This window comes from Semicossyphus pulcher, unplaced genomic scaffold, assembly GCF_022749685.1.
Source record: "Semicossyphus pulcher isolate SPU_LCO1_2020_fin unplaced genomic scaffold, fSemPul1.0.p SCAF_9, whole genome shotgun sequence".
NCBI lineage: Eukaryota > Metazoa > Chordata > Actinopteri > Labriformes > Labridae > Semicossyphus > Semicossyphus pulcher.
The window spans coordinates 4910698-4924053 of NW_027211770.1; the positions used below are offsets into that span (position 1 = coordinate 4910698).

General features: G+C 42.8%; 1 protein-coding gene across 2 annotated transcripts in view; it reads right to left on the reverse strand.

The window, feature by feature from the left end:
- Positions 1-4942: 4942 nt before the first annotated feature.
- hace1 (HECT domain and ankyrin repeat containing E3 ubiquitin protein ligase 1) overlaps positions 4943-13356 on the reverse strand; it is a 35675-nt gene continuing 27261 nt past the window's right edge. For both annotated transcript variants that reach the window (XM_069656252.1, XM_069656251.1), the window contains 4 exons: positions 12666-12764; positions 11769-11839; positions 11577-11690; positions 4943-9738 (listed from right to left, as the gene is read on the reverse strand). In XM_069656252.1, the coding sequence (XP_069512353.1) occupies positions 9636-9738; positions 11577-11690; positions 11769-11839; positions 12666-12764 (387 nt within the window). In that variant the 3' untranslated portion in view covers positions 4943-9635. The remainder of the gene's footprint in view (positions 9739-11576; positions 11691-11768; positions 11840-12665; positions 12765-13356) is intronic.

The following is a 13356-nucleotide window of genomic DNA, read 5'->3' on the forward strand; positions in this document are numbered from 1 at the left end:
CCGAACCGGTCGGACTCGGTTGGTAGTTGTGGGATGAGGCACTCAGCTGTCCCCCCTTGAACATAACAATATGAGGAGCGACGGAGGCCACTTTGACGACAGGACCTACAGTATCGTTACGGAGATTTACGGCAGCTCTGAGCAGGACTCTGACTCCAGACTGACAGATGAGAGGAGCAGGAAACCCTCCTCTGTGCTCAGGTGCACAGACTCAGACGAGCCACATGGAGGGGGAAGCTGAGCTTTATTCTTAACAACATGCAACAACATAATGTCCTGATTTTCTACCTGACTGAGCTACTTTACAACCTCTCCCTGTTACTGCAGGTAGTTCAGGTTAAATATCTTTATGTTGGGTGAACTGTTCCTTTAAATCTAATCTTGTCCTGTTGTGCACCAGGGTCAGGTTTATTGTCGAGTTTGATTTTACTGAGACTTTTGTGGCTTCAAGTCACAATTATACTTTTAACTGTGAGTGGTTTGGTGACGCATGAAGAGATTTCTGTTCCTGGGAGTAGTTTTGGCTCAGCAGGACAATGGGACGAGAGAGAGAGAGAGAGAGAGAGAGTTGGTTCAGGTGTCTTTATTCAGACAGGCTGACACGTTAATATTCAGGAGGACTGACAGGGCTGTGTGGAGGCAAAGCGTGTTACTCCTGTTGCTGTGTAGGGCCGTGACTCCCTCCTCACCCCCCTCAGACCCCCTCTCTGGGTCCAGGCTGGCTCAGCTCGGAGTGAATTAACGAGTGAGAGCAGCTTCAGTAACGAGGATGCCAGAGCGCGTTAAGGCTGCAGGACGATGCCGGAGAGCAGCGGTGAGGGCTGCAGTCTGCTTCAATGAGGAGCAGGAGGAGGAGGTGGGTGGGGGGGGGGGGGGGGGGGGGGGGTTACAGTGTCAGTGTGACTTACAGAAAAGGATCACTGAGTTTTGATCCCGTTTTAAAGACCTGAATACATATAACATATAAACAAAGATCATCTCAAAGTGTGATCAAACAGTGGTTAACATTATCTTGCATTGTTGACGAGCTATGGGTTATATTAAATGTCGCTAATGAATGAACAGATGTCCTCCTGTGGTGTGTTAGATCCACTGTGTTAGAGTGAAGGTTTGTCTACATGGTTGTGTTTCTCTGATATATTTCCCTCGCCGAGCTGGTTGGACGGATAATCACACAAAGAGGTTAATAACACAATGTCAGAGCACACTGTCAGCTAACGTTAGCTCATCTCTGGTTCTGCTTCACTTGGTTTAAATCTCAGTGACATCACTTTATGTGAATATTAGAGAATGCTCATCAGAACGCTATAAAAAGAATGGTGGTGTTCCGCAGGGTTCAATGTTAGGTCCTACACTTTTTAACCTCTGTATGCTACCTCTCGGGAAATATCATCAGGTGGCACGGCATCAATCTCCATAGCTACGCTGATGACACACAGCTCTACATGCCGTGTCTCTTGATGACCCAGTTGACGCCCTTTTAACTGCATTATAGATATTAAGTCACGGAAGGCAGAGAACTTTTTGCAGCTCAACCAGGACAAAACCCACTTCTCAGTTATTGGTGGTGGAGCTCAGAGAGAGGCACTGAATGCAAAACTGCACTGGCTTTAAATCCCGGTCAGCGGGTGAAACATGTAGGAGTGAGCTTTGATTCAGAGCTCAGTTTTGAGCCTCATATCAGGGATGTTACTAAAAAGGCATTTTATCATCTAAAGAACACTGAGACCGTTTCTCTCTCAAGCTGGTGCAGACACCACTTCAGGCTTTTGTTACCTGTAGAATATAATTTATTTATTTTCTGTTTGTGTAAAGCACATTTTTGTTGTATGAAAAGTGCTGATTGATTGATTTATTGATTGCTTAAAAGATAAACATTTGATTCGTTGATTGCTAAATCCTTTACATCAGGTCAAATAGACTTTTTCAGGTCAAATAGATCCGTTTGTCGTTAGTCTCTTACATCGACATGAATGCAGGAACTCTAACAGGACCTTTTCTTCAAGCTTTAACCCATTTCATTACATCTGTCACTTCTCCAGCTCTAACGAACTTATTGTGTAAATCCTGCATTCTTTAAGAAAACACTCCATAATGTTTATGGTCTTCAGGAGACAGCCTGTTATGTTCTGTCCTAGTAGGTTTAGTCTGCTTTCCTGGAGCACCTCTCACCTGTGGGTCTCTCCAGTCATCCCCGTCTCTGACGTATCTCTCCACGAAGAAAATATCCACTTCGCTAATCGTGTGAAAGCGTGGCAAATATTCGCCCCTCAAGATATTTCTGCAGAATAAACGCTGTTTTTTCTCGGCTCATTACATCTCCGGGAAATCTCAACACTGACTGGCTGACAAATGAAAGTGTCTGCAAATCGGTCGCTTGTGTTGACATTTGTTGGACTCCGAATGATGCAGATTTTGTTTGTGTTATTTTCATCATCTTCACGTCTTGCCATTGATCATCATGTCACTTCATCAAATTCAAGGGTTCATTCACTTTGCGAAACTAAAGCTTTACAAAGATAATAACACAGAATAGTTATCTGTTACAGTCTTAAACCTCAGCCTCAGTTACAGTGTGTGTGTGTGTGTGTGTGCGTGTGTGTGTGTGTGTGTGTGTGAAATGAGGAGGGGAGGCTGAGAGAGCATCAGAAGGCAGCAGTGAGGAGGAAGAGGAGGAGGTGTTTTGCAGGATGAAGGAGGTGTTGTTGCACAGAGCAGCCTGAGTGTGTTCCTGTGTGAGCGCCGGGCTGAACAGATGTAATCAGCGTGTGTGGATGCAGAGGTAATAACTCCACAGGGGGAAAGCTGCAGAAGTGAATCTATCTCTGTCGTGAAGACACGGAGCAATCAGGAGGAACCTCCGCCCGCAGATAGAGAAGCAGCAGTTTAGAGTTCAGGCTCGGAGGGAGGAGCAGCTGATTTACAGGAGAGGTGCAGAGGAGCAACACGAGCAGAGACACCATGTTTGACTTTTAGTTTCAGAGTGAAGGCAGGATGCAGAACATGACCCACAGAGAACACACGTGTGTAAAGGTCTGGATCAGGACAGGAGTCTATAAAATGGTATTATTAAGGGCTGGATTATGAAGGTTCATAAATAAATATATCAAGAAATAAGCAGAACATGCTGCTTTCTATTAATATTCTTTTGCGAACTTGAAACCGGAATAATAAATGTATTCATTTCCCAAAAACATAATGAAAGGAGAAATGCTTTTGTTTATTCTGAAAAGAGTCGCTGTGTTGCTGCTCCGACATTTTCAGGTTTTTGTGGTCCAGATCGCTGGTTCCTTCTTTTGTGAAGAAGCTGTGAAACATCTGGTTTGGACTTCTTGGAAAAAATACCAAAGACAGTCCACCAAACACGAGAGTGCTCTGTCTGACCGAGAGACAGACAGACAGAAAGACAGACAGACAGACAGACATGTCTCAGCAAACAGGTGATACCACACTGATGTTGTCATGAATTCGTTGCCATGGTAAACATCCTGTTTTTAAAGAAGAGTGCCGTCCATTATAGGTGAGGGGAAGGTGTTGCCATGGGGACCAGGTACTGTGGTGAAGACTGATGTGTTTGCCAGCAGAGCAGACGTTTACAACATTACAACCACACGCCAACAACACTGTCAGCTCATAATAAAGTAGACTGTGTTGTGTTTCTGCACAGTGGCTTATTGTGTATCTGGATATCATTGAAGCCCCTGCTATTAAAAAAACACTTATAGTGTGAACCAGCCACAGACGCATAATATTTTATAGTATGATTGTTAATTGGCCTTCCAGCTTCATAAAAGGTTCATAAAAACATTTGCCATTAAAAACACTGAATTATTTTGCTTTTACAATAAACCTGATTTCATCGCAGGAAAATGAATTTCCAATTGTCATTTTGTCTTCTGAGCTTTTTATTTAGTGTTTATTTCTCTCTTAAAACATTTTAATAGAACTATATAAAGTTTACAGCATTAAAGGGGAATTCTGCTGAGTGTTATTTTAACATATTCTGGAGTTTAAATGACTTATAGGTCAGTGAAACAGGCTGTAAGGCTGCAACATAATCCTTAATGGATCAAAGGTCGTCCACTAAAAGTTCTTGTTGTTTCCACTGACAGGCTCAGATTGTTATTCTAAGTGTGTGACAACATCACAGAAAGGATCCCTACAGAGATAGACCTTTTTGTTACAGAGGAAGATGATTGTTTTAACCACAAACCAACGTTACGTCGCTCTCTGCAAACACACCAGACTCCATTGATAAAAACAGTGATTTTACCTCATAGGACACAGGAGCTGCTGCCTCCATCAGTTTGTTTGTTTGTGTTATTGTGTGTTAAACAATATTGTGTCAGATCCAAACAAACTATTGTAACATCAAAGTCAGACAATAACTACACCGTATTGATGGAGGCAGCCGTAGACTAGACGTCCATCTTTGATTGAAAATTACTGTTTTTGTAAATGGTGTCTTGAATTGTGACTTTTGTGTTTTAAAAGGTAAATTTGGATCCAACACAGATTAAAAAATTGCAGAATTCCCTTTTATAATTTAGGCTGGTGGTTTATGTTGTTTTCTGGTATCCTTCCTGGTCTGACTGTGCAGCAGTGTGAGGAGCAGGCAGAGGTTCAGTGTGTGTGTGTGTCGTGTGTCAGGACAGACCTGCAGCAGATGCTGGACTCACTGAGCGCTGGTCAGGGGCCATTTAGCACCAGAAGACCTGCTGCTCTTTACTGGTGACCCAACACAGCACCCACGCTGAGGACACATATGTCTATCCACACACAGACACAGACACACACACACAGACACACACAGCGGGCTGCACATCAGCTGCTCCCCGTTCCCTCCCTGCACAGACCTGAGAAACGTCTCCTCTGGCAGCACGTTAGTCAAAAACAAGTTTTATTGTTTCAAATCTTAAAGCAAACATAACTTTATGGTAAAATACATCTTTAGATCTTTAGATCCTCAACATTTACAGAAATATGTATAAAGGCTCGCTCAGTTTACAAAAGCATTTCAGTCGAGGCATTGAAAACAATACTGATACCGTGAAATATGAAATCAATATGTACACTCCCTTTACAAATGATCCCCGTCTCTTTCAGAATAAAACACATTTCAGCATGCTTCAGGAGGACAAATACAAATTAAAGTTTGAAGTGATTCCAGCTTGTTCCAGTTTGTTTTTGGCACTGAGAGCCAAACATCTGTCATGACAAACCTTCTACACACAAAACATAACATTCATTCATGACGCACAAGATAACGGCAAAATGCTCCAATACAAAAAGAACAAATAATGTCGTACAGTAAAGGACACATGCGTAGCGCTACAGGGAGGGATGGTTCATGCAGATGAAAAACAGACTTTTGTTCCAAAACCAACAAACGTGTTTTCAGTCTGCAGCTTCTCTTCTACAAACACGATCCGTCTGTGGAGGAGTTCAGTCTGAGACACATAATACGACGGGGTATTCAGGCCATTGAAAAGAATAAAAAAAGGAGCTGTAGGAGAAGAGTAATATTCTGAAAACTCAAAAATTCTTAGATTAAAGTCATAAATTTGCACACAAATCCAAACACCCACCCAACGCGTATTGCTCTTAATACAGTCGTCAGCCACAACCTCGGGTTGTTTGTTGTGTAAGCCTCCATCCACACAACACAACGACTGAAACCACTGATTTAAAGTTTGTTTCCTGTCAGTCTCCGTCATGAGGTCGTAGGGTCATGTGTGATGTAACCCCTGGGGCAAACGGGGAGCATAGAAACGTGTGTTTCTGCAGCAGAGGGTCGCTCAGTCGTTCTCCTCTATGAAGTCTGCTTCTTGTATGCAGAGAAAATAAATCTGCTCCGAGCTCCGTGCCATGCACGCCTGTGTGAGCAGCAGAGCCAACAGGGCAGAGAAGAGACACAGGTGGATCAGAGGGAGGGGGACGTGAACCCCAACATACTTTATGGGGGGGTGACGGCTCAAACAGGTTTCTGTTTCTCGTAAATGTATGACTTTATAATCTCATAAATGTGTTATTTTCGCACAAATTATCCTTTTCTTCTGGCAAATTTACAACTTTAATCTTGGAATCTTCTAGTTTTTTCTCAGAATATAACTCCTCTCCTCCAGCTCTTTTTATGTTGCCTATTTTTTTATTTCTTACAATGGCTCTGATACGTCATACCAAGTCCAAAAAATATCTATTTTTAAACGTTTTGTATTTCAAGAATCAAGTCAAAATGTGGAGCATAAAGTTGAACTTTAAAGATACAATCTTGAAGATTAAAATTTTTGTGCTCTTTAGCGCCACCCACTGCCGGTAATCTGTAATTACAAGAGCACTCTTCCCACTTTATCCAGACGTCCACGGTTGGCTCCGGTTGTAACTCTTGATTTTCCTGGCTGACGGTCGCTTTTGAAGTTGTATCTGTAGTCATCCATACTTTGTTTGTTCAGCCATAGTAGATTACTGTTTACTCACAACACTTGCAGAGAGCGGAAAAGCAGCTGCTTAGCTCCGCCTACCCTCTCTGACAGACCAACCACTGCTGGCTGATGGGAAACACGTCACTAACTGAGCGCCGCTTGGGATGAATGTCTCCACAGACACCCAGTCCATAATAATACTATTTACTGCAAATGCAAAGGCTTCCATCAGTGGGCCATAGGTTCAGTCACCATTGTGTTTCCTCATTCAGAGATACATAGAGACTTACAGACATTTATTTACATGAAAACCTTCCAGATTATCACTTTAAGTATTTGTTTTTTAATTACCTTTTTTTTCCAACTTAATTCTCAAAATGTTGCTTTTATTATCCACAAAATTGCATTTTCATTCAGTCACAATATTTCAACTTTAGTCTCGACAAGTTCACTTTGTTCTCTGAATTCAAAATCTCTGACGTTTTCTTCAAATGGATTAAACTGAACGTCTAAAGGCTTTTTTACGACCTTCTTCACATTAGAATTATCTGAACCAAGAAGGAATAATCCCGACTGGCGTTTGTTTCAATTTTCTCTAAATAAAAAAGGACTCGCCCTCTGACATCCTCATGTCGCTTTGCCCCGCAGAGTTCACTGAGAACACACAGGCTGCTGGATTTAACGTGATATAACAGGATGCTCTGTGATCACAAACATCAACAAAAAAAGTTTTGTCTTCTTGAGAGGAAGAGATCAGTGGCTGCAGTATCATTTATATTTCCTCACATTAAAAAAACAAACTTCTTTAAGTCGGCTGCAGCAGGTAGGTAGGTAAGAGAACAGGTGTTATACACAGGTCATACCCAACGAAAGCACCGAATGCTCGCTCTCGTTTGGAGTTTGGATTTATGACTTCCTGATCAGAAATTAAATCGCGATATTGTTTGTAATTGCCAAAGCAGGTATTCCTAAAAACAGTCGCAGGTTTCAGCTTCTGGATTAAACGATTGTGAATTTGTCTTCGAAGTCATATAGATGATAAAGCAGGGGAGGGTTTAGGGGGCGTGGCTAGCTCTGATTGACAGGTCTCTACTACGGCAACCTGAAAAATGTCTTGTTCAGCGTTTGGTTGGACTAACAGACACTCTGAGGAGCCAGCTGATCAATATTTCAGTAAATCCATTTTGTTTGAAGCATTTGCTAAGCCCTCACTCCAGCTCCACCCACTCGTCCAAATATGGTCACCTCTGGCTCCGCCCCAAAATGCTGAATTTGGGGCTTCAGAACAGCAGGCCACAAACCAATAGGTGCTTTCCTGGTAGCTATGTCCACGTCCTCCATACAGTCTCTTAGAACCAGAGTGCAGGTTGTTGAAGCAGCACATTCATAGTTCAGCTTTCACACGTGGCTGGGCTGTAAGCTGTCCTCATACTTTTGGCCACATGTTGAATTGTTTGAGTGCCTTTGAAACATCGGAGCCTCTGAGACGTTTGGAGAGACCAAAACCTTTTCTTGTGTTTGGCCAAAGTGCAGTGAGGTTTCAGAATAATACGGTAACTATTTATTGGCACGGGTACCTGAAACATCCTATGACGGACAGCCAGCCCGGACAGGAAGTGGTGTAGCTTGGAGTGGAGCTACTGGCGCAAAAGACAGTAAGTGTATAAACAGGAAGAGGAACAGAAAAAACAAATAAAAGTCTCACAACTTAAAGGGCATTTCTGGTTGTTTAAACCACAACCATATTTCTTTGACATAATTCAGGGTCTAAGTGACTAACAGGTACAAATGTCTCCAGTAGATGTGTTCATCCTGCAGCAGTGAAACAGGCTGTAATGGCTGCAACATAATCCTTGATGGATCAAAGTGTGTCTTCTTGCTGTTTCCACTGACAGGCTCAGATCGTTACTCTTGATCGATGAAGGATTACATGCTGCAGAGTCAGACCAGTACAGTCGTTCAAAGGATTGACACCACAAATACCAGAAAACCAGCACCAGCCCAATCGCTGCCCTGACACTGAAATGTTAAAGCATAATTACAGCAGTTTTAAATCTGTGTTAAAATGTGTTACACAAACATAGTGTTGGATCCAAACTAACCATTTAAAACATCAAATTTAGTGTTCTAGGAGCCACCAGACTCCACTGACAACATTGTCATTTTAACTCAAAGAATGAAGTTGCAGGTCTACAGCTGCCTCCATTGTAGTTATTGTAGTGTTGACTTTGTTGTTACAATAGTTTGTTTGGATCTGACTTAATATTTGTTTAATACACAACAAGACAACCTAACAGATCGAGGCAGCAGCAGAGCAGCAGCTCCTGTGTCCTGTGAGGTAAAATCGCTGTTTTTATCAATGGAGTCTGGTGTGTTCACAGAGAGCGATGTAACGTCTGTTTGTGGTTCAAACAATCATCTTCCTCTGTAACAAAAAGGTCTATCTCTGTAGGGATCCTTTCTGTAATGTTGTCACACACTTAGAATAACAATCTGAGCCTGTCAGTGGAAACAACAAGAACTTTTAGTGGACGACCTTTGATCCATCAAGGATTATGTTGCAGCCATTACAGCCTGTTTCACTGCTGTCAGTTGAGGCAAACTTTTGGTACTTTTAAATAATTTAAGCCCCCAAATATGTAACGATAGTGCCGTGGTTTAAAAATAGTGGGAAACCTCATTGAACTGAAGCAGAAATAACTTCAGATTTGTTGTTTTTCACAGTTTTCTTTGATGTCAGCCTGACGCCGGCCCTTTAAGAAATCTGTACTGTGAGCCTGCGATGTGGATATGGTGCACTTTGATTGTATGTGTTTGTAAATAATAATTTCTACACTGGTGCCATGTAATCATACATTTACATTCAGTTTTCTTACATGTTTGATTATGATTGATATTGTGCTGTAAGAGGAGCACTCATGGTTTAAATGCTGTTTCTTCTTAAATGTAAGCATGAAAAAGTCAAACCTAAAGACTATTTGTTGCATAAATGACCAGATACCAGCTTCAAAGGAACAAACTGAAGTTTTGGCACAGCGATGAGGTGAGATCCAGCTCCAGGTCTTCATCAGTCTGTCGTTCCTCTCCATCCAGCAGCTCCTTCAACACAATCTGGATTTCCCTTTTCGTCCAGCAGAAGCAGAAGCAGCGTCTGAGCAGGAGGTCAGAGTTTCGGTCTGCAGACGCTCTCAGCAGCAGTAAGTGATGCAAGGATCACGCCATGGTGTACCCGTAGCTCCCACAATGCAGCGCCACCAGCAGCCGGTCTCTGAGGACCTCCTGGCTCGGGTACTCTGGGAGTTTCAGCATGTTGATGCTGCAGAGAGAAGAAAGAGAAGGGGGAGGGGGGAGGACACAGTCAGGGAGGTGGGATCTCTCCAGCGGAAGAGGAGCGCTGATGTCTCAGAGCTCTCCGAAGAAAGACCTGCAGCGAGATGAACGACCTGTTGCACACGCCGTCATGCAGAGACCTCTCCCTGATTTCAAACTGTGTGAGGACGACACTGAAGAGACACACTGCCCTCTAGTGCTCAGAAGTCTCTGTCAGACGTCTCCTCTAAGAGAGTGTCTGTTTATTATATTCAGTTTACTCTGACGGTCCTTTTGAGTCTATAAATGGACTGTACTTAAATATCTCTTTCCTTTTCGACCACTCAAAGCTGCTTTTACACTAAATGTCACATTATCACATTCACACACTGATGGCAGAGGCTGCTATGTAAAGTGTCAGTTATCACATTCATGCTGGCTGTGCCACCGGGAGCAATTTGGGGTTCAGTGTGTTGCCCAAGGACACTTCAACATGCAGACTGAGGGAGCTGGGGATCGAAACTCCGACCTTCCGATTGTTCCGACCGACTCTTCCACTGAGCCGGAGCCGCCCAATTGCAGTAACACCTGATTTTACATTCTGACAGTGAAGCTGGGTAAATTCAAAGGTTTCTGGAAATGATGGAGTAGAGACAGTTTTCATTTGGTGTCAAAATTCTTACATTTTATGGTTAAATTATTTCCAGATTCAAATTTGCAGACATCTGTGTAGATTTGTCAGATATTCAGCAAATTATTATAATTAAAAATAAATTAAAATAAATAAATTAAAAATACATTTTTTATTATTAGTTGGACCTTCTTTGTTCGGTAGTCTAACCCCTCTCACACAGGGGTCAACATGATGAATGTGCTGGAAGCGTCACTTTATTTTAAGCAATTCAGAATTTTTTTTTACAAACTGCTGAGAAACCGTTTCGAACAATAATGAATAATGAATAATGAATAATGAATTTCAATTAACGACAAAGAACAGAAACTACAAACATTTTAATCACAGCGCTGCATCAGCTTAACCTGAAAGAGACACATTTGTTAACAGGCAAGAAATATAAAGAAAATGTAGCTCTGTATAAAATGGATTTCTGTCAGTTCTCATTAAGATTTTTAAATTTTTTTAGCCTTCAGAAAACGACTTGTTTAGACAGAATGAAACAGGCAATGCAGAACAACCCAGGACCTGCACGTGTCCACAAAGACAACAAAAGAACTGACAGACGAGCGGCCTCTCAGGTCTGCTCCGAGAGCATCTCGTCATGGAGGGCAGGAACAAGCTTGAGAAAAGGCCAGCTGGACAAAGTAGACTCACACAAGGGCTTCCGATATATTGTTCAACAATCGCACATGTGATGTGTGTATGTGCAAAAGTCACATCGCAGGACGAGCGATAGTGAAGCAAATTAAGTGACGTAACGTCGAGCTGATACTTCATTGTTGTTTGGTGCAAAAAGAAAACTTTAATCTAAAGGAAAGGTCTGTCTGACATCACTTTAGTGCAGCTCTTTATGAGAGCACAGAGTGCACTGTCTCTGTGTCACCTGCCTGTAAACATGCACACGTCGCTCCAACTGAACTCTCTCTACTTCTTCATGCGGGCGTTGGAGACCCAGAACCAAGAGTGATAAAAGTAGAAGCGGGTTTTATTTTGTTAGAAGAAAATAGACTTAAAAATCCAAAACAATAAAAAATATGATCATTAATTGTGTAAATAAATAAATAAATAAAGAGTTAAACAGAGTCTTAAACAGTGTCTTTCTAACATGGTGCGCCCCTATCACATACTACAGGCATGAACAGGACTTAGTCTGCAGAACGAGTCCTTACCAGGTACTGGAGGTAGGCAGCAGGTTGGAGGTGTACGGCACCGCAGCAACGGTGAACTTCTGTAAACCGCTGCCTCCCATCAGGAAGGCAAAGCCCCCGTGAGGAACCCTGGAACTGATACAGAATACACTTTACGATTATACACATTCACACATTCTTCTTTAACGCACAGAGGAAACCCAGCAGACAAACCTCCCCGTGACAAACTGAAGCAGGAGAATCCGTTCCTCCTGCGTCAGGCTCTTCACCACCTCCCAGAACCACTGCAAAGACAGAATGCAGACAGATCAGCTGAGGGCTAACAGGAGGAGAGAGGGATAACAGACACTGTGAGGTGCATCTGTTTGTCCACACAGACGGTCAGAAACTGGTCCTGAGGTCTTTAACCACAAACAGACGCTACGCCGCTCTCTTAAAACCCACCAGACTGCTTTGACAAAAACATTTTACCTCACAGATCATGGGAGTTCATGGTCTACTGCTGCCTTGATCGGTTGGGATGTTTGTGTTATATTGTGTCAAATAAGGACTCCAGTTTTAGTGGACGCACTTTGATCGAGCACAACAAGAATGACACTACAGCCTGTTTCACTGCTGCAGGCTGAAGGAATCTCCTGAACCCATTCTAAACCTTTTGTACCTTTCTGTCACTTAGACCCCAAAGTCTGTAAAAAGACTCCCCCCCCCCTAAGAAGCACCTGTCTGGGTAACACCAGGTTCTGATTTATTTTAAATGATCAGATATAAAATGAGCTTAATGAATAAAAGACGGATAAACTCCTGCCAATGTCACATGAAGTATAAAGATCGACCTTGTGGGCACATCTGTTTTACCTTCTGCACTGAAAACTACAAACAGCACTTTAAAGTTTGATGACACTCTGTGTTCCCCCCCGGCAGACATCACTCTGCTCTCGTGGTGCAGGAAGTTATCAGCCAACTGTTCTTTATAGTCCCACATTTAAACAGCTCCTCATCAATGTAAAATATGTGTGTCAGATTTGAAAACAGGTAAACACGAAACCCGCTCATTAAAGTGACACACACACACACATCAGGTTATTCTGCATCGGTCGGAGAAGAACACACCTGGATGACCGGCTCCTGACGGTCGTAGCCGCTGGTGTACTCGGTGTTCTTGCACCAATCCTGCACATCGATCTCTGGCATCCCTGACAGCAGGAGCTCCTGCACGCACGCACGCACGCACGCACGCACGCACGCACACACACACACACACACACACACACACACACACACACACACACACACACACACACACACACACACACACACACACACACACACACACACACACACACACACACACACACACACACACACAGCATGAGGAAAAACTAGGACTAAAACCATGTTAAAAGGATGGCTCTTTTCCTGCTTTGATTTCAACACCTGAAATCAGAACATGTGCTCACTGACTGCTGATCTGATGAGAGAGCTGGGAGGCGAACTCAAAAGATAATTTCCTCACAAACTAAAACACAGCAGAATAAATGCTTTGAAACACTTTTTTAGTGATTCACAGTCGATTACATTTTATTATCAAGTTCTGCTCTTTCGTCCGTGGTTGTTTTCCACGTCACAGAAATCAAAGGGCCCAAGGCTGTGGCTCCAAGCCTATTGGTTCCTACTGCAGACGCAGAGGGGGTATTATGCTGTTTCACATTTTAAGACATATATATAATGTTACAGTGTTGGATGTTCAGCCTAGACGTGGGTGAAGTTTTAAATCTGTAGGTCAAAGTATGTGGGAGTAATC